The 26,838-nt window shown below is 45.2% G+C and overlaps 1 protein-coding gene across 1 annotated transcript; it reads left to right on the top strand.

Moving 5' to 3' along the window:
- The first annotated feature begins 12,263 nt into the window (after positions 1 to 12,263).
- On the top strand, positions 12,264 to 20,605 carry LOC118944679 (mucin-21-like). Its single transcript, XM_036965029.1, has 5 exons — positions 12,264 to 12,280; positions 15,306 to 15,935; positions 17,872 to 18,105; positions 19,021 to 19,290; positions 20,368 to 20,605. Exons 1-5 carry the CDS (start codon positions 12,264 to 12,266, stop codon positions 20,603 to 20,605), a joined length of 1,389 nt encoding a protein of 462 aa, XP_036820924.1.
- Positions 20,606 to 26,838: the final 6,233 nt, after the last annotated feature.

The raw sequence follows: 26,838 nt of genomic DNA, 5'->3' as shown, positions 1-26,838 counted from the left end.
CTTTATCTTGGCCAGGTCGCAGTTGTAAATGAGAACTGGTTCTCAACTGGCCACCTGGTTAAATAAAGGTGTTCTCAACTGGCCTACCTGGTTAAATAAAGGTGTAATAAATAATCAGTTTAGATTTTGGTCCATCGGGATATATTTTTATATTGTATGTTGTATTACACTGGGCTGAAGTACACTCTAATTTATTTTGTAACAAGATTCTTTCGTAAATTGTAATTTGTATTTTCAAAATACAAAATACTTTTCTATACCATTTCTTTGCAGTTTTGTGGGCCCCTTTCACCCTACATTGATATCAAAAGACTGATGGCATGATGGTGTGAACCAACAGCACCCTGAACAGCTTCTACCCCCAAGTCATAAGACAGCTAAATAGTTTGTTAAATAGTTAACCAATAGCTACCCTGACCATCTGCATTTAGATGCTGCTGCTACTGTTTATTATCTATCCTGTTGCCTAGTCACTTTATCTCTTCCTACAGTGCCTTCTGAAAGTATTCAGATAACATGACAATTTTCCATATTTTGCTAGGTTACAGCCTTATTCTAAAATTGATTAAATATTTTTTTTGTCTCTTCAATCTACGCACAATACCCAATAATGATAAAGATATTTATTTAAAAAAAAAATATATATATATATCACATTTACATGTCAGACACTTTACTCAGTACTTTGTTAATTAAAGTTAATTTGGCAGTGATTACAGCCTTGAGTCTGCTAGGGTATGAAGCAACAAGCTTGGCACACCTGTATTTGGGGAGTTTCACCCATTCTTCTCTGCAGATCCTCTCAAGCTCTGTCAGGTTGGATGGGGAGCGTTGCTGCACAGCTATTTTCACGTCTCTCCAGAGATGTTCGATGGGGTTCAAGTCCGGGCTCAGGTCGGACCTCTTTCAGAGACTTGTCCCGAAGCCACTTCTGTAATGTCTTGGCTGTGTGTTTCGGGTCATTGTCCTGTTGGAAGGTGAACCTTTCACCCCAGTCTGAGGTTCTGAGTGCTCTGAAGCAGGTTTTCATCAAGGATCTCTCCAATCATCTTTGCCGCGATCCTGACTAATTTCCTAGTCACTGCAGCTGAAAAACATCCTCACAGCATGATGCTGCCTCCCCCGTTCTTCACCGTATGGATGGTGCCAGGTTTCCTCCAGACGTGACACTTGGCACTCAGGTCAAAGAGTTCAATCTTGGTTTTATCAGACCGGAGAATTTTGTTTATCATGGTCTGAGAATCTTTTAGGGGCCTTTTGGGAAACCCCAAGCGGGTTGTCATGTGCCTTTTACTGAGGAGTGGCTTCCGTCTGGCCACTCTACTATAAAGGACTGATTGTTGGAACGCTGCAGAGATGGTTATCCTTCTGAAAGTTTCTCCCATCTCCACAGAGAAACTCTAGAGCTCTGTCAGAGTGACCATCAGGTTCTTGGTCACCTCCCTGACCAAGGTCTTTCTCCCCAGGTTGTTCAGTTTGGCCAGGGGGTCAGCTCTAGAAAGAGTCTTGGTGGTTCCAAACTTCTTCCATATAAGAATGATCTGAGCCACTTTGGTCTTGGGGACCTTCAATGCTGCAGAAATGTTTTGCCTGGACACAATCCTGTCTCGGAGCTCTACTAACAATTTTGTCGACCTCAAGGCTTGGGTTATGCTGTGGGACATTATATAGACAGGTGTGTGCCTTCCAAATCATGTCCATTCAATTTCATTATGAATACTTATGTAAATAATATTAGCAAACCTTTCTAAAAACTGTTTTTTTCTCTCTCGCTTTTTCATTATGGGGTATTGTGAGTAGATTGCTGAGGAAATTATTTAAAAAAAAATACATTTTAGAATAAGGCTGTAACGGTACAAAATGTGGAGAAAGTCAAGGGGTCTGAATAATTTCTGAAGGCACTGTATATGTACATATCTACCGCAATTACCTTATCTACCTCAATCAACTCTGTACTGGTAACCTGTGTTTAAGCCAAGCTATCGTTACTCATTGTGTATTTATTCCCTGTGTTATTCTTTTTCTATTACTTTTCTCTGCATTGTTGGGAAGGGTTCATAAGCATTTCACTGCCAATTTACACCTGTTGTTTACGAAGCATGTGACAAATACATTTTTTTGGGGTGAATTAATTTGAGCGTCTACTAAATTAACTAAATGTATATGTAAACATTAACAATTGCAAAGCATGCTGAGTATTATTCAAAGAGCTCCGCCCGAAACAAGGCCAATGACAATACCCAGTGTGCTTTGCAATTGTTCATTTTGTCATATACATTTACATTTTGGTCATTTAGCAGACACTCTTATCCAGAGTGACAGTGCACCCTGAGTGGCACAGTGGTCTGAGGCACTGCATCACAGTGCTGGAGGCATCACTATGTATCACAATTGCCGTGATTGAGAGTCCCATAGGACGGTGCACAATTGGCCCAGCGTTGGCCGTGGTAGGCTGTCATTGTAAATTGTAAATAACTGACTTGCCACAGGGTTAAATTCTCGGGCCGACTCTTTTCTCTGTATACATCAATGGTGTCGCTCTTGCTGCTGGTGACTCTCTGATCCACCTCTACGCAGACGACACCATTCTGTATACTTCTGGCCCTTGTTTGGAAACTGTGTTGACTAACCTCCAGACGAGCATCAATGCCATACAACACTCCTTCCGTGGCCTCCAACTGCTCTTAAATGCAAATAAAACTAAATGCATGCTCTTCAACCTGCCCGCACCTGCCCGCCTGTCCAGCATCACTACTCTGGATGGTACTGACTTAGAATATGTGGACTACAAATACCTAGGTGTCTGGACAGACTGTAAACTCTCCTTCCAGACTCACATTAAGCATCTCCAATCCAAAATTAAATCTAGAATCAGCTTCCTATTTCACAACAAATCATCCTTCACTCATGCTGCCAAACATACCCTCGTAAAACTGACTATCCTAATGATCCTTGACTTCGACGATGTCATATACAAAATAGCCTCCAACACTCTACTCAACAAATTGGATGCAGTCTATCACAGTGCCATCCATTTGTCACCAAAGCCCCATATACTACCCACCACTGCGACCTGTATGCTCTCATTGGCTGGTCCTCGCTTCATATTCGTCGCCAAACCCACTGGCTCCAGGTCATCTATAAGTCTTTGCTAGGTAAACCCCGCCTTATCTCAGCTCACTGGTCACCATAGCACCCACCCGTAGCATGCGCTCCAGCAGGTATATCTCACTGGTCACCCTAAAGCCAATTCCTCCTTTGGCCGCCTTTGCTTCCAGTTCTCTGCTGCCAATGACTGGAATGAACTGCAAAAATCACTGGAGCTGGAGACTCATATCTCCCTCACTAACTTTAAGCATCAGCTGTCAGAGCAGTTTACAGATCACTGCACCTGTACATAGCTCATCTGTAAATAGCCCACCCAACTACCTAATCCCCATATTGTTATTATTATTATTTTTGCTACTTTACACCCCAGTATCTCTACTTGCACATTAATCTTCTGCACATCTATCACTCCAGTGTTTAATTGCTAAATTGTAATTATTTCACCACTATGGCTTATTTATAGCCTGGTGGTTAGAGTGTTGGACTAGTAACCAAAAGGTTGCAAGTTCAAATCCCCAAGGTAATCTGTCTTTCTGCCTCTGAACAGGCAGTTAACCCACTGTTCCTAGGCCATCAATGAAAATAAGAATTTGTTCTTAACTGACTTGCCTAGTTAAATAAAGGTAAAATAACAACCTTACCTCATTTGCACACACTGTATATAGATTGTGTTATTGACTGTATGTTTGTTTATTCCATGTGTAACTCTGTGTTGTTGTTTGTTTCGCACTGCTTTGCTTTATCTTGGCCAGGTCGTAGTTGTAAATTAGAATTTTTTTCTCAACTGGCCTACCTGGTTAAAAAAAGGTTAAATAAATAAAATAAAATAAAAACCAATAAAATGTTTTTTTGATATGATGAAAACAATGTTGGGGCCTTACTGCTATTAGCCCATACAAACGCATTGAATAGCAAATTTGCTACATGGAACAACAGATAATTCCCCCCAAAAATCTAAAGTAAGTTTGTTCTGAAGTTTCTGTCCTAGACGACTGATTTTCAGGATGTCTCATGGTCTGACAAACACAGCTATAGCTCTGTCACCTTTCATTGAGATGCAAAAATAACTATCTCTGGCATAAATACAATACTTTGAAAAAGTAGCTCATATTTTATTTTGATACATTGTTTTTTAGTGTAGTTTGTAGTTGTATTTTGTAAATGTAATTTGAAATTTATGCCCATCCCTGAGTGTTGTCACTAGGGATAATTATCAGCGTTATATTCTATCTATTCTATTGTAACTGTCACGCCCTGACCTTAGATCCCTATTATTCTCTGTTTGGTTAGGTCAGGGTGTGACTCGGGTGGGAAAGTCTGTTTTCTATTTCTTTGTTTTTGACCGTGTGTGGTTCCAAATCAGAGGCCGCTGTCTATCGTTGTCTCTGAATGGGGATTACATATAAATTGCAATTTTCCTTTTGGGTTTTGTGGGATCTTGTTTTCTGTTTAGTGTCTGTACCTGACAGAACTGTGCGCTTTCATTTTCACGTTTGTTATTTTGTTTGAGTGTTTTTTTGAAAAATAAAAATCATGAACACTTTCCACTTTGGTCCACTCCTTTCGACGAGAGCTGTTACAAAAGGTCCCACCAAAAACGGACCAAGCAGTGTGGTCAGGATGAATGGACATGGGAGGAAATCCTGAATGGAAAAGGACCCTGGATGCGGGTTGGAGAGTTTCGCCGTTCAAGGGAGCAAATGGAGGCAGCAAGAGGAACGGCGACGATACAAGGAATTAGAACAACAACGGAAGCCCGAGAGGCAGCTCCAAAAAATACGGGGATTGGCGGAGTCAGGGTTTAGACCTGAGCCAACTCCCCGTGCTTACCGTCGGCTCCTCGCATTTGCCGTGCTAGAGTGGGCATTCAGCCAGGACGGAATGTGCCGGCTCAGCGCTCCTGGTCTCCAGTGCATTTCTTCGGCCCAGGGTATCCTGTGCCGGCTCTGCAAACTGTGTCTCCGGTGCGCCTTCACAGCCCAGTGCGTCTTGTGCCAGCGCCCCGCATTTGCCGGGCGAAAGTAAGCATCCAGCCAGGACGGGTTGTGCCAGCTCTACGCTCGAGACCTCCAGTGCGCCTCCACGGCCCAGTGTATCCAGTGCCTGCTCCATGCACCAGGCTTCCAGTGCATCTCCCCAGTCCGGTGAGACCTGTTCCGGTTCCACGTACCAGGCCTCCAGTATGTCTCCGAAGCCTGGTAAGCCCTGTAGCAGCTCCACGTACCAGGCTTCCAGTACGTCTCCTCAGTCCGGTGAGACCTGTTCTGGCTCCATGTACAAAGCCTGTAGTGATGATCCATGACCAGGAGCCTCCGGTGATGATCCATGGCCTGGAGCCTCCGGTGATGATCCATGGCACGAAGCCTCCAATGATAATCCATGGCCCGGAGCCTGTAGTGATAATCCATGGTCCGGAGCCTCCAGTGATGATCCATGGGCCGGAGCCTGTAGTGAGGATCCATGGCACAGAGCCTGCAGCGACAGTCTCCAGTCCGGAGCCTGCAGCGACGGTCCCCAGTCCGGAGCCTGTAGCGACGGTCCCCAGTCCGGAGCCTGCAGCGACGGTCCCCAGTCCGGCGCCTCCAGCGACGGTCCCCAGTCCGGCGCCTCCAGCGACGGTCCCCAGTCCGGAGCCTCCAGCGACGGTCGGCAGCCCGGAGCCTCTGGCGGTCCGGAGGTCCCGGCGATGATCCCTGCACAAGAAGTGCCACCGAAGTGGGGGGAGCCTCAAGCGGAGCGGGATCTGTGTCCTGCACCGGAGCCCCCACCGAGAATAGATGCCCACCCGGACCCTCCCCTATAGGTTCAGGTTTGCGGCCGGAGTCCGCACCTTTGGGCGGGGGGTTACTGTCACGCCCTGACCTTGGAGATCCCTATTATTCCCAATCAGAGGCAGCTGTCTATCGTTGTCTCTGATTGGGGATCACATATAAGTTGTCATTTTCATTTTGGGTTTTCTGGGATCCACACACAAATCTTGTTTTCTGTTTAGTGTCTGTACCTGACAGAACTATTAGCTTACTTATCACGTTTGTTGTTTTGTTTGAGTGTTCAAAATGAAGAAAAAAATTTAATCATGAACACTTTCCACACTGCGCTTTGGTCCACTCCTTTCAACAAGAGCCGTTACAGTAACTGATAGTCATATATTACCATTTAACAAGGATTTTATTCAATGTCTACTTCCCCCCATCTGACCCCCACAGAGTTAGGCGCAACACCTAGATGAAATGTTCCTGTTCCAAGCACTTCTTACACTACTCATCAGTATTTATCAGTGAGACTTATATGTCTCATCCTGGAGTGTAGGAAACAGACAGACATCCACTCGGTATGCCCCCAAAGTATGAGAAGGGATATGTGGGTGGAACACAGCAAAGGACTGCACACTTTCTCATACATACTTCTTGAGTCACAGATACTTTTTCTAGTACATTTCACTCCCCTACATGAAGGGTGCTCCTATTTTCTGGAAGAGAGCGAAGTAGATATTTCATTATGGAAACTGACATCAGTCTGAGCGCACTTCCTTTCATGCTGTTATTCACGGGCAGCTCCCTATTGTTTATTGGTTAGAAGGGAGTAAATTACATATTGACCTGCTTGTTATGTTCATTCAATTTGCAGTGATCAAAAGTGTCAGGCCAGGCTATGGGTCGTGGTGGTGACTGACTGTAGCTGTGGGTCGTGGTGGTGACTGACTGTAGCTGTGGGTTGTGGTGGTGACTGACTAGCTGTGGGTCGTAGTAGTGACTGACTGTAGCTGTGAGTCGTGGTGGTGACTGACTGTAGCTGTGGGTCGTGGTGGTGACTGACTAGCTGTGGGTTGTGTTGGTGACTGACTGTAGCTGTGGGTCGTGGTGGTGACTGACTAGCTGTGGGTTGTGTTGGTGACTGACTGTAGCTGTGGGTCGTGGTGGTGACTGACTGTAGCTGTGGGTTGTGTTGGTGACTGACTGTAGCTGTGGGTCGTGGTGGTGACTGACTGTAGCTGTGGGTCGTGGTGGTGACTGACTAGCTGTGGGTTGTGTTGGTGACTGACTGTAGCTGTGGGTTGTGTTGGTGACTGACTGTAGCTGTGGGTCGTGGTGGTGACTGACTGTATTGATGCAGCACTAGGGCTGGGAATTGCTGGGGACCTCACGATACTTAGACGCGATACGATGTGTTGCGATTGTCACGATTCTGTCAATTCTCACAATCCTATGTAAATGTTTTTATGTTACCTGCATTTTACCAGGGAGTCATGCTGAGACATAGGTCACTTTTACAGATGAGCCCTGACTTACAAAAATGACAGAAAATACAAAATGCAAGCAGAAAGAAAAACATATGAATCAGTTACAAGGTATGATATATAAGGTATGATATATAAGGTATGATATATAAGGTATGATATATAAGGTATGATATATAAGGTATGATATGTAAGGTATGATATGTAAGGTATGATATATAAGGTATGATATATAAGGTATGATATATAAGGTATGATATATAAGGTATGATATGTAAGGTATGATATGTAAGGTATGATATATAAGGTATGATATATAAGGTATGATATATAAGGTATGATATATAAGGTATGATATATAAGGTATGATATATAAGGTATGATATATAAGGTATGATATGTAAGGTATGATATATAAGGTATGATATGTAAGGTATGATATGTAAGGTATGATATATAAGGTATGATATACAAGGTATGATATACAAGGTATGATATACAAGGTATGATATACAAGGTATGATATACAAGGTATGATATACAAGGTATGATATACAAGGTATGATATACAAGGTATGATATACAAGGTATGATATGTAAGGTATGATATGTAAGGTATGATATGTAAGGTATGATATGTAAGGTATGATATGTAAGGTGTGATATGTAAGGTGTGATATGTAAGGTGTGATATGTAAGGTGTGATATGTAAGGTGTGATATGTAAGGTGTGATATGTAAGGTGTGATATGTAAGGTATGATATGTAAGGTATGGTATGTAAGGTATGGTATGTAAGGTATGATATGTAAGGTATGGTATGTAAGGTATGGTATGTAAGGTATGGTATATAAAGGTGCAACTCAATAAGTAGGAATGTATTCTTATTGTTTTGTACACTCAGTGTAGATACTAATGCTCAAAATAATATTGTGATAGTTACTTATCTTTTTTTCCCCCATCACTAAGCAGCACCAATAGAACCTGAGGGTCTCTTCTCTGCTCCATGGGTACTGAGTGTGTCAGGGAGATGAAATGATTGTAGGAGATAGATGTGGAGAGCTGTGAACAAACTGCCAGCCTTGCCATGCAGGGTTCTCAAGTGGCAAACACTCAGAGAGACTGTTGGGGAGAGAGAAAGTTAGTTCTGTTTCTGAGTGAATGGCTTCACATCACAACTCCTTTTCCTTGGTTTGTGTTTGTTGGATCACATGCTGGCATTTTTCCACATTACATTTTTCCAATTGTATTTGTCCACATTTTCCTATCTCCCCCTCTCTTTAGGCATCAGCCTGGTGTAATTAATAACCAATGGTCCCCCTGGCCTATACAGTAGTTATACCATATTCTCCCAGTAAACAAGCCCCGGGAGGAAGCATATTGATGGATTAGCCAACAGTGCATTAGTTTGAGAACATATTCAAATGACTGTGAGTGAACAACAGCCTGAAACCAAACAGAGGTGATGATATATGTCTGGCGCCACATCGACTTCACATAGGCCCCATTCCTCACGTCTACCATCCACTAACCCTACTACTCCTGTTCATCCTGACAAACTATGGAGTAACTGACATAATGTACAGAAAAGTCAAATGGACAATTTTTCAATACAGGATTGGGAATTTATTTCAGTCTAGGTATAGCTGGCTGCTCCACTCGGAAAGATGCAAACGTTGTTGATATTTACAGATTTCGGATATTCAGTTAAAGGTTAGCACACAGGATGGCTTAACCCTTGTGTGGTGTTCATGTTTTTGTTATTCACCCAATGATCGCAGGTCTGATGGACCCACAACTTTATTGGGTTTTAAAACAAAACAGCCATAACAATTTACGAAAGAATACTTAATACTTAGATGTTGACTTATATCAATTACAAGCAATATGGACATACATGGTTAAAATTTGCTAGATTACATTTATCAATTAAAGCGCAATTTTTTGGGAGGGGATAAAGTTAGATTTTTGTAAACAATAATAAATTATAATCAAGACATGGGTGGAATAAATCATGAGTACAAATGAAACAAGGTTTTCATTGCTATTGATGTTTATTATTTGAACTGATCATATTGGAAGGAGAGATTTTACATGATTTTACATACAATGATAAATGAGCCCCATTGAACACAAATGAAGGCCAGTCTACACACAACATGAGGGAGAGAGTTTTACTGTGTTTGTGTTGCAAATGTATTTCTTGCACTTGATGCATGTGTACTGTGTCTTCCTGTCCTTCTTGGGTCCACACACATCACAACACTTCTTCTTGTTACTACCGGCTGTAATCTAGAATGATGAAAACACTTAGTGGTTCTTCCTTTAAAAGTTGCGTCGTACTGCAGCACAGCTTGCGGGCTGCCTCAGAATTCTATGGCACGTTATTTAAGTGTCAGCCATTGTTGCCATTAATGCTAGTTAGTGCAAGTTTGACCACCAGAGGGCGTCTTTGAGAAGCGTTTGACTGTTTTTAATATTGGCTGTACAACAGAACCTTTTTTGTAAGAGCATAGTATATGGGACTGATTTGAAGAAATTGTGTTAGTATTATGGTGTTTCTATTCCAAGAAAAATGAAAAATGAAACAGTATGGTGCAGTTCCACCTGACTGATCGGGAGTAGGCTACTAAGTGACTGTGAGTGAAGAGCAAAATATTCCCAACATTTCCACATCCTAATTGTAGGCTAACCAATACCCAAATGGAGATTGAAAATAAAAATCTCATTGATTTATCAAGACCAGTCCCCATGCTTGTCTCTGAAATAGTTAACCATACGCTGATAGGCTATTCCTTCAAATCCTAATATAACAATTGAATGACTTTGGGTGTTCCAGTCAGCAACAATTTGTTGCCTTCATTAGCCTACTATTTTCCAATATTTCTGTCATTCAGTGATATTTATTCAAATAGTAATTTGTTATGGATACATCCAGATGTGGTTAATGGCATATGCTGCTCATCAACAGTAACGTTGGGCCCAAGCTTGTAAAACAGGGGAAGGCGGTCCACACACTTGTCCCTCACTGACCTGATTGCAGCTAGCTTGACTCTCTGCCACCAAGCTGGTCTGGTGTCTCGGTTATCGAAGCAGATAATCCAGGAAATAATGTTTTCAAGAGACATTGTTGCACGGAACATTTCTCTGCCAGTTTCTTCATCCCACAGGGATTCTGTTGATTCCCCATTGGATCTGAAAACACCAGCAAGGATAAGAACCCCAAAGTATGCATGTAAATTAGTTTGGTCCATCTCCTTCCATCCCTCTCCAAAAACACGCCTTCCCTCCAAATTAGTGCAGTCCTGAATGACTTTCTGCATTGTGTCTGGGACGAACAGTTCAAAAGAAGACTATGTCCTACACATGAGTAACCACCATCTGCATATTTCACCTCCTGTATGTCCTGCACATGAGTAACCACCATCTGCATATTTCACCTCCTGTATGTCCTGCACATGAGTAACCACCATCTGCATATTTCACCTCCTGTAGGCTGCTGCTGATGGGCTGGTTGCTGACAGGCTGGTCCTGGGGCTGGCTGCTGACAGGCTGGTCCTGGGGCTGGCTGCTGACAGGCTGGTCCTGGGGCTGGCTGCTGACAGGCTGGTCCTGGTGCTGGTTGCTGACAGGCTGGTCCTGGGGCTGGTTGCTGACAGGCTGGTCCTGGGGCTGGCTGCTGACAGGCTGTTCCTGGGGCTGGCTGCTGACAGGCTGGTCCTGGGGCTGGCTGCTGACAGGCTGTTCCTGGGGCTGGCTGCTGACAGGCTGGTCCTGGGGCTGGCTGCTGACAGGCTGGTCCTGGGGCTGGCTGCTGACTGGCTGGTCCTGGGGCTGGCTACTGACAGGCTGGTCCTGGGGCTGGCTGCTGACTGGCTGGTCCTGGGGCTGGCTGCCGACAGGCTGGTCCTGGGGCTGGCTGCTGACAGGCTGGTCCTGGGGCTGGCTGATGACAGGCTGGTCCTGTGGCTGGCTGCTGACAGGCTGGTCCTGGGGCTGGCTGCTGACAGGCTGGTCCTGTGGCTGGCTGCTGACAGGCTGGTCCTGGGGCTGGCTGCTGACAGGCTGGTCCTGGGGCTGGCTACTGACAGGCTGGTCCTGGGGCTGGCTGCTGACTGGCTGGTCCTGGGACTGGCTGCTGACAGGCTGGTCCTGGGGCTGGCTGCTGACAGGCTGGTCCTGGGGCTGGCTGCTGACAGGCTGGTCCTGGGGCTGGCAGCGAGACGGACAGGTTAATGGTGCTATGTTGAAGACAGAGTGAAAGCAAACAGCAAACCTTTTTGTTTCATTTTTATTTATTTTCTCCTACACACACACTTTTCCACACTTTTATTTCCCTCGGATCCAGTGGACCCAAACACTACATATGTAATATCAATGTGTAGGGGGATGCACAGTGTGCACTCAATGAAAATGTGTCATTTTACATGTTCTTCACAGAAAATCTGCCAAAGCCAAATCTGCCAAAGGTCCCACAGACTCGAACACCACACAAGGGTTAATGGATTCCTAGATGGCATAGTTATATTGCCATTCCTCTGTATCCTTTCAACTTTTTCTTTAAGAAAAAATGCATAAAAAATGACTTGCTCTACTATAGTATGTTAGCGAAATGTTCTGTCGACAGTAGTTGCACAGATCAGACAGACCCACTTAGTAATTTAGTTTTCGTAGTTCCATGTGATACTGAGAAGTGAGTGAGTGTGTGTGTGTGTGTGTGTGTGTGTGTGTGTGTGTGTGTGTGTGTGTGTGTGTGTGTGTGTGTGTGTGTGTGTGTGTGTGTGTGTGTGAGAGAGAGAGAGAGAGAAAAGCTGGGACTGCAGAAAGTCGTTAGACAGGATGTTAACTGAGTGTGCTGTGAGATGTAGCATGCAGCGAGTCTCTGTTTGTCTGAAGAGCCTGGCTGCAACCTGGGCGTTAATGAGAGCGGTACTCAGGTGAGGCTCCTGCCAAAACAAAAAGGAGAGCCCCCCTGCTCCTCTCCACCCCCTTATGGATACTGGGGCGGCAATCAATTGATTCTCCTCATTGCAGTTTCATAGTTATGGAACAGCCACTGATGATTGTGTACAGACATTAACCGTCTTATAATAATGGCCTATCATTAAGAGTGTGTGCGTATTTCGATTCCTCTTGGTTCAGTCAGAATCATTCTGTAATCAGCTTTCTGCTCTTCCTGTCCTCCCACTGTCTGTATATTCTGACTCTGCTTCCCAGACGTCATGCCTGTGGCTGTATGTTAGGCCTGTAGCTGTATGGTAGGCCTGTAGCTGTATGGTAGACCTGTAGCTGTAGGGTAACTCTGTACGTGTAGGGTAGGCCTGTAGCTGTACGGTAGACCTGTAGCTGTATGGTTGGCCTGTAGCTGCACGGTAGACCTCTAGCTGTATGGAGACCTGTAGCTGTATGGTAGGATTGTAGCTGTGTGGTAGACCTGTAGCTGTAGGGTAGGCCTGTAGCTGTAGGGTAGACCTGTAGCTGTACAGTAGACCTGCAGCAGTACGGTAGTCCTGTTGCTGTACGGTAGACCTGCAACTGTAGGGTAGGCCTATAGCTGTTGGGTAGGTCTGTAGCTGTACGGTAGACCTGTAGTTACAGATTAGGCCTCTATCTGTATGGTAGACCTGCAGCTGTATGGTAGGCCTGTATCTTTATGGTAAGACCTGTAGCTGTACGGTAGGCCTGCAGCTTTACGGTAAGCCTGTAGCTGTACGGTAGACCTGTAGCTGTAGGGTAAGCCTGTAGCTGTACGGTAGACCTGTAGCTGTACGAAAGACCTGTAGCTGTAGGGTAAGCCTGTAGCTGTACGGTAGTCCTGTAGCTGTACGGTAGACCTGTAGCTGTAGGGTAAGCCTGTAGCTGTACGGTAGACCTGTAGCTGTAGGGTAAGCCTGTAGCTGTTCGGTAGACTTGTAGCTGTAGGGTGAGCCTGTAGCTGTACGGTATACCTGTAGCTGTACGATAGACCTGTAGCTGTATGGTAGGCCTGTAGCTGTACGGTAGACCTGTAGCTGTACGATAGACCTGTAGCTGTAGGGTAAGCCTGTAGCTGTACGGTAGACCTGTAGCTGTACGATAGACCTGTAGCTGTAGGGTTGGCCTGTAGCTGCACGGTAGACCTGTAGCTGTATGGTAGGAATGTAGCTGTGTGGTAGGCCTGTAGCTGTATGGTAGGCCTGTAGCTGTACGGTAGACCTGTAGCTGTACGGTAGACCTGTAGCTGTACGGTAGACCTGCAGCAGTACTGTAGTCCTGTAGCTGCACGGTAGACCTTCAACTGTAGGGTAGGCCTGTAGCTGTTTGGTAAGCCTGTAGCTGTACGGTAGGCCTGTAGCTGTATAGTAGACCTGTAGCTGTACAGTAGACCTGTAGCTGTACGGTAGACTTGCAGCAGTACTGTAGTCCTGTAGCTGTACGGTAGACCTTCAACTGTAGGGTAGGCCTGTAGCTGTTTGGTAGACCTGTAGCTGTATAGTAGACCTGTAGCTGTACAGTAGACCTGTAGCTGTACAGTAGACCTGTAGCTGTACGGTCGACCTGTTTCTGTATGGTAGACTTTTGGAGAGCTCCTCCATATTGTTTTTCCTAAACAATGTTCTCCATTCAACCTGGTGCTTATTATAGAGTTAGTGCTTAGGTTATTATACATTTGTTAGGCAAAATGCATTGTGTATTAGCTAAAATAGAGAACTACTTTACATGTTAACTAGTTTGGTAGATCCAGCTTCAGTGGTACATGCAGTTTGTTTGACACATCGTTACATTAAAACAGAATCAACGCTAAAATGTTGAGGTTGGAGACACACACAGGAAAAAGTCCCAAACCTCAACACTATCCAATAACCCTCTGTCATCGTAAGTTAATGTGCATCGTAATTCACCATCCAATGCTTCAGATCAATGTCATAACTCAGTCACAGCAGGAGAAGCACTGCTGCAGAGACACTTGGACAACATCCACCACACAACTCATCTCACATTACTTAACAGTATGATCACATGAATACGGGCTTCTCATTGCCAATACAGGGCTGCTGACAGAGGATGGTGGTGGGGGTGCTGAGGGGTGGGTAATGGGACACCGTGCCAGGCTGGGGGTAGGGGTCACAGAGATTGGGGAGGGGACACTGGTACTGTACCAGCATTCTGGATTACAACTCTGTTTCCCTTTTTAGTGCCTACTTCCCAGTTGGCAGTTTCTCTGTTCGGGAAAATGATAATCTGCAAATATATGAAAATGCACTGCAGATGTTAAAAATGTGTCCATGGTAAAAAGGGTTTAGCTCTGCAGGGCAAGCGCCTCCATAAATCGCCAGTGGAGGCAGTTTTATTACAGGTTGTAAATATAACACCCTGTCACATAATATGACAGCCATCACTAACTCATTCTGATTAGTATTACCTCTCTCTCTCTCTCTCTCTCTCTCTCTCTCTCTCTCTCTCTCTCTCTCTCTCTCTCTCTCTCTCTCTCTCTCTCTCTCTCTCTCTTTATTGGCATGGGAAACATAAGTTTACATTGCCTCTTGTTCTCTCTCTCGCTATCTCTTTTTCTCACTATCTCTCTCTCTCCTCTCTCTCTCTCTTTTTCTCTCTCTCTCTCTCTCTCTCTCTCTCTCTCTATCTCTTTCTCTCTCTCTCTCTCTCTCTCTTTCTTTCCTTTCCTATGTATTTCTCTCACCCCTTATATCTCTCCCTCTTTCTCTCTCTCTCTCTCCCTCTTTCTCTCTCTCTCTCTCTTCCTCTCTCTCTCCCTGCCTGGGCATGGCTTTATTCCGTATAAATGGCAGATTGTAATGGAATTTAGTCTTGATGTAATTGCACCTTTATAATATATACATTTCTTGGATGAGAAGCAACTTCCTCCGAACTGATGATGTTAGATACAACAGGATTTGTAGATTAGCAGGTGTTAAAAATTACTTTTGTTTACCTTGCTTTTCTCTGGTGATTGTTGTCACACAGCTCTCAACACACAGATAGTAAAATTCACACTGCCAGTAACACTCAAACAGCCAGTAACATTCACACAGCCAGTAACATTCACACAGCCAGCAACACTCATACAGCCAGCAACACTCACAGAGCCAGCAACACTCACACAGCCAGCAACACTCACACAGCCAGCAACACTCACACAGCCAACAACACTCACACAGCCAGCAACACTCACACAGCCAGCAACACTCACACAGCCAGCAACACTCACACAGCCAGTAACACTCACAAAGCCAGCAACACTCACACAGCCAGCAACACTCACACAGCCAGCAACACTCACACAGCCAGCAACACTCACACAGCCAGCAACACTCACACAGCCAGCAACACTCACACAGCCAGCAACACTCACACAGCCAGCAACACTCACACAGCCAGCAACACTCACACAGCCAGGAACACTCACAAAGCCAGCAACACTCACACAGCCAGCAACACTCACACAACCAGCAACACTCACACAGCCAGTAACACTCATACGGCCAGTAACATTCACACGGCCAGTAACACTCACAAGGCCACTAACACTCATACGGCCACTAACACTCATACGGCCAGTAACACTCACACGGCCAGTAACACTCGCACGGGCCAGTAACACTCATACGGCCAGTAACACTCACAGGGCCAGTAACACTCATACAGCCAGTAACATTCACAAGGCCAGTAACATTCACACGGCCAGTAAGACTCACACGGCCAGTAAGACTCACAATGCCAGTAACATTCACACGGCCAGTAACACTCATACAGCCAGTAACACTCACACGGCCAGTAACACTCGGACGGGCCAGTAACACTCATACAGCCAGTAACACTCGCAAGGGCCAGTAACATTCACACATCCGGTAACACTCGCACGTGCCAGTAACACTCACACGGGCCAGTAACACTCATACAGCCAGTAACATTCACACAGCCAGTTACACTCACAATGCCAGTAACACTCATACAGCCAGTAACACTCACACAGCCAGTAACACTCACACGGGCCAGTAACACTCATACAGCCAGTAACACTCGCACGGGCCAGTAACACTCATACAGCCAGTAACACTCGCACGGGCCAGTAACACTCAAACAGCCAGTAACATTCACACAGCCAGTAACATTCACACGGCCAGTAACATTTGCACGGGCCAGTAACACTCATACAGCCAGTAACATTCACACTGCCAGTAACACTCGCACGGGCCAGTAACACTCATACGGCCAGTAACACTCACAGGGCCAGTAACACTCATACAGCCAGTAACATTCACAAGGCCAGTAACATTCACACGGCCAGTAAGACTCACACGGCCAGTAAGACTCACAATGCCAGTAACATTCACACGGCTAGTAACACTCACACAGCCAGTAACATTCACACGGCCAGTAACTCTCGCACGGGCCAGTAACATTCACACGGCCAGTAACAATCGCACGGGCCAGTAACACTCATACAGCCAGTAACACTCGCACGGGCCAGTAACACTCATACAGCCAGTAACACTCGCACGGGCCAGTAACACTCAAACAGCCAGTAACATTCACACAGCCAGTAACATTCACACGGCCAGTAACACTTGCACGGGCCAGTAACACTCATACAGCCAGTAACATTCACACTGCCAGTAACACTCGCACGGGCCAGTAACACTCATACGGCCAGTAACACTCTCAGGGTCAGTAACACTCATACAGCCAGTAACATTCACAAGTCCAGTAACATTCACACGGCCAGTAAGACTCACACGGCCAGTAAGACTCACAATGCCAGTAACATTCACACGGCTAGTAACACTCACACAGCCAGTAACATTCACACGGCCAGTAACTCTCGCACGGGCCAGTAACATTCACACGGCCAGTAACAATCGCACGGGCCAGTAACACTCATACAGCCAGTAACACTCACACGGCCAGTAACACTCGCACAGGCCAGTAACACTCGCACGGGCCAGTAACGCTCATACAGCCAGTAACATTCACACAGCCTGTTACACTCCCAATGCCAGTAACACTCATACAGCCAGTAACATTCACAAGGCCAGTAACACTCACACAGCCAGTAACACTCACACGGGCCAGTAACACTCGCACGGGCCAGTAACACTCGCACGGGCCAGTAACACTCATACAGCCAGTAACACTCGCAAGGGCCAGTAACACTCATACAGCCAGTAACATTCACACAGCCAGTTACACTCGCACGGGCCAGTAACACTCATACAGCCAGTAACACTCGCAAGGGCCAGTAACACTCATACAGCCAGTAACATTCACACATCCGGTAACACTCGCACGGGCCAGTAACACTCATACAGCCAGTAATATTCACACAGCCAGTAACACTCGCACGGGCCAGTAACACTCATACAGCCAGTAACATTCACACGGCCAGAAACACTCATACAGCCAGTAATATTCACACGGCCAGTAACACTCATACAGCCAGTAATATTCACACGGCCAGTAACACTCATACAGCCAGTAATATTCACACAGCCAGTAACACTCATACAGCCAGTAATATTCACACGGCCAGTAACACTCATACAGCCAGTAACATTCACACGGCCAGTAACACTCACACGGCCAGTAACATTCACACAGCCAGTAACATTCACACGGCCAGTAACACTCACAAGGCCAGTAACATTCACACGGCCAGTAAGACTCACACGGCCAGTAAGACTCACAATGCCAGTAACATTCACACGGCAAGTAACACTCACACAGCCAGTAACATTCACACGGCCAGTAACACTCGCACGGGCCAGTAACATTCACACGGCCAGTAACACTCGCACGGGCCAGTAACACTCATACAGCAAGTAACACTCGCACGGGCCAGTAACACTCATACAGCCAGTAACACTCACACGGCCAGTAACACTCGCACGGGCCAGTAACACTCATACAGTCAGTAACACTCGCACGGGCCAGTAACATTCACACATCCGGTAGCACTCGCACGTGCCAGTAACACTTGCACGGGCCAGTAACGCTCATACAGCCAGTAACATTCACACAGCCTGTTACACTCCCAATGCCAGTAACACTCATACAGCCAGTAACATTCACAAGGCCAGTAACACTCACACAGCCAGTAACACTCACACGGGCCAGTAACACTCGCACGGGCCAGTAACACTCGCACGGGCCAGTAACACTCATACAGCCAGTAACACTCGCAAGGGCCAGTAACACTCATACAGCCAGTAACATTCACACAGCCAGTTACACTCGCACGGGCCAGTAACACTCATACAGCCAGTAACACTCGCAAGGGCCAGTAACACTCATACAGCCAGTAACATTCACACATCCGGTAACACTCGCACGGGCCAGTAACACTCATACAGCCAGTAATATTCACACAGCCAGTAACACTCGCACGGGCCAGTAACACTCATACAGCCAGTAATATTCACACAGCCAGTAACACTCATACAGCCAGTAACATTCACACGGCCAGTAACACTCATACAGCCAGTAATATTCACACAGCCAGTAACACTCATACAGCCAGTAATATTCACACGGCCAGTAACACTCATACAGCCAGTAATATTCACACGGCCAGTAACACTCATACAGCCAGTAATATTCACACGGCCAGTAACACTCATACAGCCAGTAATATTCACACAGCCAGTAACACTCATACAGCCAGTAATATTCACACGGCCAGTAACACTCATACAGCCAGTAACATTCACACGGCCAGTAACACTCACACGGCCAGTAACATTCACACAGCCAGTAACATTCACACGGCCAGTAACACTCACAAGGCCAGTAACATTCACACGGCCAGTAAGACTCACACGGCCAGTAACATTCACACGGCAAGTAACACTCATACAGCCAGTAACATTCACACGGCCAGTAACATTCACACGGCAAGTAACACTCACACAGCCAGTAACATTCACACGGCCAGTAACACTCGCAAGGGCCAGTAACATTCACACGGCCAGTAACACTCGCACGGGCCAGTAACACTCATACAGCAAGTAACACTCGCACGGGCCAGTAACACTCATACAGCCAGTAACACTCACACGGCCAGTAACACTCGCACGGGCCAGTAACACTCATACAGTCAGTAACACTCGCACGGGCCAGTAACATTCACACATCCGGTAGCACTCGCACGTGCCAGTAACACTTGCACGGGCCAGTAACGCTCATACAGCCAGTAACATTCACACAGCCTGTTACACTCCCAATGCCAGTAACACTCATACAGCCAGTAACATTCACAAGGCCAGTAACACTCACACAGCCAGTAACACTCACATGGGCCAGTAACACTCATACAGCCAGTAACACTCGCAAGGGCCAGTAACACTCATACAGCCAGTAACATTCACACATCCGGTAACACTCGCACGGGCCAGTAACACTCATACAGCCAGTAATATTCACACAGCCAGTAACACTCGCACGGGCCAGTAACACTCATACAGCCAGTAACATTCACACGGCCAGAAACACTCATACAGCCAGTAATATTCACACAGCCAGTAACACTCATACAGCCAGTAACACTCGCAAGGGCCAGTAACACTCATACAGCCAGTAACATTCACACAGCCAGTTACACTCGCACTGGCCAGTAACACTCATACAGCCAGTAACACTCGCAAGGGCCAGTAACACTCATACAGCCAGTAATATTCACACAGCCAGTAACACTCGCACGGGCCAGTAACACTCATACAGCCAGTAACATTCACACGTCCAGAAACACTCATACAGCCAGTAATATTCACACAGCCAGTAACACTCATACAGCCAGTAACATTCACACGGCCAGTAACACTCATACAGCCAGTAATATTCACACAGCCAGTAACACTCATACAGCCAGTAATATTCACACGGCCAGTAACACTCACACAGCCAGTAATATTCACACGGCCAGTAACACTCATAGATCCAGTAATATTCACACGGCCAGTAACACTCATACAGCCAGTAATATTCACACAGCCAGTAACACTCATACAGCCAGTAATATTCACACGGCCAGTAACACTCATACAGCCAGTAACATTCACACGGCCAGTAACACTCACACGGCCAGTAACATTCACACAGCCAGTAACATTCACACGGCCAGTAACACTCACAAGGCCAGTAACATTCACACGGCCAGTAAGACTCACACGGCCAGTAAGACTCACAATGCCAGTAACATTCACACGGCAAGTAACACTCACACAGCCAGTAACATTCACACGGCCAGTAACACTCGCACGGGCCAGTAACATTCACACGGCCAGTAACACTCGCACGGGCCAGTAACACTCATACAGCAAGTAACACTCGCACGGGCCAGTAACACTCATACAGCCAGTAACACTCACACGGCCAGTAACACTCGCACGGGCCAGTAACACTCATACAGTCAGTAACACTCGCACGGGCCAGTGACATTCACACATCCGGTAGCACTCGCACGTGCCAGTAACACTTGCACGGGCCAGTAACGCTCATACAGCCAGTAACATTCACACAGCCTGTTACACTCCCAATGCCAGTAACACTCATACAGCCAGTAACATTCACAAGGCCAGTAACACTCACACAGCCAGTAACACTCACACGGGCCAGTAACACTCATACAGCCAGTAACACTCGCACGGGCCAGTAACACTCATACAGACAGTAACATTCACACAGCCTGTTACACTCACAATGCCAGTAACACTCATACAGCCAGTAACATTCACAAGGCCAGTAACACTCACCCGTGCCAGTAACACTCATACAGCCAGTAACACTTGCACGGGCCAGTAACACTCATACAGCCAGTAATGTTCACACAGCCAGTAACACTCACACGGGCCAGTAACACTCATACAGCCAGTAACACTCGCACAAGCCAGTAACACTCATACAGCCAGTAACACTTGCACGGGCCAGTAACACTCATACAGCCAGTAACACTCACACGGGCCAGTAACATTCACACGGGCCAGTAACATTCACACGGGCCAGTAACACTCGCACGGGACAGTAACACTCATACAGCCAGTAACATTCACACGGCCGGTAACAGTCACACGGGCCATTAACACTTGCACGGGCCAGTAACAATCACACGGCCAGTAACATTCACACGGCCAGTAACACTCGCACGGGCCAGTAACACTCATACAGCCAGTAACATTCACACGGCCGGTAACACTCGCACGGGCCAGTAACACTCATACAGCCAGTAAAATTTGTTACCAGGTCTGGCACAACTGTCCCCTGTCGTCATGTCAGTCAGTGGTCAGAGTACCAGTTGAACCTTATCACTGTGTCTACTGTACATGAGACAGATTGTTTCGTATTTAACATTTCAAATAGACCAGTGTGGTTCAGCCATGTTTATTTGCGAATTGCATGACAATTTTCTAAGGTGATTATGATAGAGCTCGTCTGTGCCAGTTGAACAGGAACATTCAATGGAAAGAACCCTTAACATATTGACTTATGCTATATTCATTCAATTAAACACTAATTCACTCTGACTTTTGCAACCTGTGGTGTAATTGTTTATGCTGATATTTGTGGCCTTCAGATTAATAATTGTAGCAGTATTTTGTTGAAAGTTGCTGAGCTCTGATTGCAGCGAACTATGAATGGAATTCTAATCACAAGCCAGATGGTAGCAATGCTGGAGGAATGATCATTTCACAGCCGTTCAATAGTTATTTCAAAAAAGACAAACATCCAGATATATTCTAATATGGACTTCCAAACTACAGCCCTGTCCGGCTTGGGACACAAATTGGCATTGTGAATGGGGATGGATGGCTGGATTAGGAAGCCAGGGAGGGAGTAGATTATCCAGTATCTGGGCAGGCAGATGCGCAGAGGAGAAAACGGAGTCCAGATCTCCATCAGGGGATCAATTCATGGTGCGCGCTCTGTTACTTCCTTTGAAAAAGGACATTTCATGGTCCGTTTTCAAGAGACCCAGTTTCAGAGCTGCTCTTGAAGAAAGATGGAGAGAGAGGATGCCCCCCCCCCTCTCTCTTTGCTGTTAAATGCACAGTTGCACTCACACTCCCTCTCTCACAAGTACACACACACACACACAACACACGCTGACACACACACAGTTTTACCTGCTCAAACCTACATCTGCTGAGCATGGTGAATGTCTGTGCGTGTACATTTTTTAAGAAGTTAAGCCGGAAGAGAGTTGGAATGAGCGTGGCTGCTGGCAGGGGTTTGTCAGCCTTGGGCCCCATGCCTCACTCCCCCATCTCGCCCCACGGAGCTTCCTTATCGCTGTCCCGCACCCCTCCACAGCTGAAGCTGTGCTCCTCTCCTGCTCGTCCACGTTTATCAGGGGGGCTCTTGTCTGGGGGTGATAAGCTGACAGGCTCCCCAGCATGGATCTGGTTGTCCTCTCTTCCTCTCCACTCCACTTTGCAGTGTCAGGCTGAGGGACGGAGCCCCACTCGGCTCTCTCCATGAAGCCACATTGGCTATCCTATCACATACTGCACAGCCAGGCCACTAGCTTCCCTCCTCTCCTCTCCTATATCCCTCATCCTCTCTCTTCTCTCTTCCAATTATGAGTACTGTATTAAAGATGCTACATTTATTTTGCATCCGACACATCTGCAAACAGTTAGTGTAATGGGCTCATGGGGAGCATAGACAAAGACAATACTGATGCTAAATCTTGCCACGCTCCACCAGATTTATGCCTTTGTCTCAACTCATTCTAGACTGGAGTCAGCCTTGCACTCAGCACAGCATGCCCTGTTATTCAGGAAAATTTCTGAGGCGTCTCCTAAATTCCTGTTAATATTTCTTCCTGAAATGTTTCTATTGTGGGAGTAATTAGCTGCTCTTGGAAATGAATGAACCCTGCTTTTAAGATTACATTAGAAAATTGCAAATTGCTTTCAGATACACCATATTACTGGAGCTGCCTAAGCAAGACACCAAGTAGGAAAACCCTAGATAAAAAAAATGTCCAAAAGCTGGGCCCAATATAGTGTATAAGACGCCAGAAGTTGTGTAGGGATCCCTATGTTGTGTAATGAGGAGGAAACAGACGTTGCACTTGACATATTTATGAAATTGCTTATCCCAGTTACTAATAAACATGCACCCATTAAGAGAATGACTGTAAAAACTGTTAAATCCCTGTGGATTGATGAGGATTGGAAAAATGGTATGGTTGAGAGGGATGCGGCAAAAGGAATGGCAAATAAGTCTGGCTGCACAACCGATTGGCAAGCGCACTGCAACTAAACTGAATAAAATGAAAAAGAAACTACACTATGAAAAAAAGATGAATGACAAAGAATGATAGTAAAAAGCGCCTTCAATTAAATTTTGTGAAAAAAGACAAACTCAGCTCCATCATTCATTGAATCAGATGGCTTATTCATTGCTAAACTGACTGATTTTGCCAAATACTTTAATGATTTTTTCATAGGCAAAATTAGCGAATTTAGGCATGACATGCAAGCAACAAACATTGACACTACACATCTAAGTATATCTGACCAAATTAAGACAATAATTGTCATTTTGAATTCCAATAAGTGAGTGTGAAAGAGGGGAATTTGGGGGGGTTTTCAACAATGACAAGCCACCGGGGTGTTGGGGAATAATCAGAATTAGTTGGGTAACCTAGATAAGATGTTTTATATTCATTATATGCTTGTGAGTTACTTCTCATCAGAATGTCTATATTTGGATAATACTGTTGGCCGGTTGCAGTTATCTGTTCTCTGACATGGGGTCAGTTACTTGGGCCGCTGAGAGGGGAGTGGTCAAGCTTGTCTTCATATGTAAACATATCTTTTAAATCAATTATCTCTTGGCTCCACAATGTCTGTGTGCCAGTCACTGTGTATCTGTGATCTTGCCAAGGAGGGATGTATTTGATATATGCCTGTTGATAGGTTTTGTTTTATGGTCCTGAGAGCGAGAAAATAACACAGTTTAGGAGACAAAGCTGAACGATAATTTATAGCCAATGCTGTCTGGCTATGTATGTCTTTGCTATAAAGGATCTCAGTTGCAATGTGTAAGGACTCTCAGAGAATGTATTGATAGACACTGAATTGATCTGAGTCACAGAGTTGTGATGAAGCTCATATAATTAAAGATGGACTTTATGATAACTCTGACTTGTGTGTGGTTTGCTCTCATGATTTGGTAAATACAGGAAATTTCCACGACAGGGGTCTGACAACTTGAATGGAAAATTACTGAGGATAATAGCGGATGATATTGCCACTCCTATTTGCCATATCTTCAATTTAAGCCTGCTATAAAGTGTGTGCCTCAGGCCTAAAGGGAGGCAAAAGTAATTCCCCTACCTAAAAATAGTACAGACCCCTGTACTATCTCAAATAGCCGACCAATCAGCTTATTACCAACCCTTAGGAAGGTTTTGGAAAAAATTGTGTTTGACCAGATACAATACTATTTTACTGTAAACAAATTGACAACAGACTTTTGCACGCTTATAGGGAAGGACATTCAAAAAGCACAGAATTTACACAAATGGCTGATGATTGGCTGAGAGAAATTGATAATAAAAATATTGTGGGGGCTGTTTTGTTAGACTTCAGTGCAGCTTTTGACATTATCAATCATAGTCTGCTGCTGGAAAAACCTATGTGTTATGGCTTTACACCCCCAGCTATATTGTTGATAAAGCGTTACCTGTCTAACAGAACACAGTGGGTCTTCTTAAATGGAAGCCTCTCCAACATAATCCAGGTAGAATCATGAATTCCCCAGGGCAGCTGTCTAGGTCCCTTACTTTTTTCTATCTTTACTAATGACATGCCACTGGCCTTGAGTAAAGCCAGTGGGTCTATGTTTGAGGATAACGCAACAATATACACGCCAGCTACTACAGCAACTGAAACAACTACAACACTTATCAAAGAGCTGCAGTTAGTTTCAGAATGGGTGGCAAGGAATAAGTTAGTCCTAAATATTTCAAAAACTAAAAACATTGTTTTCAGGACAAATCATTCACTGAACCCTAAACCTCAACTACATCTTGTAAGGAATAATGTGGGAATTGAGCAAGTTGAGGTATGGTCAAAACGTTCATGGTCAAAACATATTGATACAACAGTAGCTAAAATGGAGAGAAGTCTGTCCATAATAAACTGCTGCTCTAACTTCACCATCAACATGGCAGGTCCTACAGGCTCTATTTTTGTTGCACCTGGACTACTGTTCAGTAGTGTGGTCAGGTGACACAAAGAGGGACTTGCAAATTGCAAGGCTCCGTTTTTGATAGTGCAACACTAAGTAACAGTACATAAGAAATATGATCAGACCTACTGTACATCTTACTGTAGAAAGTATTGTTGAAAAAAAATCTAGGTTGGAACTTTTGCTGTTAAAATACAATACATCATTTGTATTCTAAATTGGAATACACTGATTGATCACATCACACATATGTAGACCAGAAATCATAATCACAGTCCTAATGAAAGGTGTGTGGCTGGTTGAAGCTTTCAACAATCATTTCTATTCTGATCTCAGTTTTTGACAGTGCAAACCTGAGGTCATGCTCAGCATGGAGTCCCTTTCTGTACTTGTTTTTTTTAAGTATGCCAGAGTAGAGAACCCTGACTTGCATAGGTATGTGGTGCCAAACTGGATCAGAACATCTATTGCTTTCTCAGCCAGGCAGGAGACTGCTTCCTGCTGTAGATGAACAACCCAGAACTGTGAGTGGGTTTGCCTCAAAAAGCATCTTGTTCCAACCTAGAATTGTTTTCAACAATCATTTCTACAGTAAGATGTACAGTAAGCCTGATAATTTTTCATCTCATATGTACTGTAATTTAGGGTAGCTAGCTAGCTAGCTTGCTTTGGCTAATTTTGCTACGTAGCTATTAGCTGTGTACAAGGGGCTAGTATTATCTGCATTCATGTTATTCTGGATTGTTTTGTTTAGTTTACATTTCAACTAGATTGGATTGTCAGGGGGGAGAAGGAGGGGGGAGAAGGAGGGTGTGGGGAGGAAGAGGGGGGGCAGGGAGGGGGGGGGGGGGGTAGATGGGAGAAGGGGGAGAAGGAGGGAGAGGCGAGGGGAGAAGGGGGAGGGAGGCAGTGTCTGAACATTATGTGTGGATTTAGGATATTCATTTGCACTGTGTATAACAAATTATGGACTTAATCATGGACTCCTTCAGAAGCTGTAATGAGGACATTAAAGCCAGGGTGTGTGTACGAGACAGACTGCTTATACCCCCCTTGACTGTTGTGAAAAACAGTTGTCAGTTGTCAATAAATTCAATTGCAAACGCTATATATTGTAATTCCAAAGGCAAAGCCAGTTCATAGACTTTTATATCTAAAGGGACCAGTAAGACTATAGACCACATTCTAGGCAGCATTTCTATTTAAATTGTATTTTATTTCACCTTTATTTAACCAGGCAGGCTAGTTGAGAACACCTTTATTTATCTAGGTAGGCTAGTTGAGAACACCTTTATTTAACCAG

This window comes from Oncorhynchus mykiss, chromosome 27 (assembly GCF_013265735.2).
Source record: "Oncorhynchus mykiss isolate Arlee chromosome 27, USDA_OmykA_1.1, whole genome shotgun sequence".
Classification (NCBI taxonomy): Eukaryota; Metazoa; Chordata; class Actinopteri; order Salmoniformes; family Salmonidae; genus Oncorhynchus; species Oncorhynchus mykiss.
The sequence above is the reverse complement of the archived record's forward strand: the minus strand, read 5'-3'. Positions and strand labels throughout refer to the sequence as shown.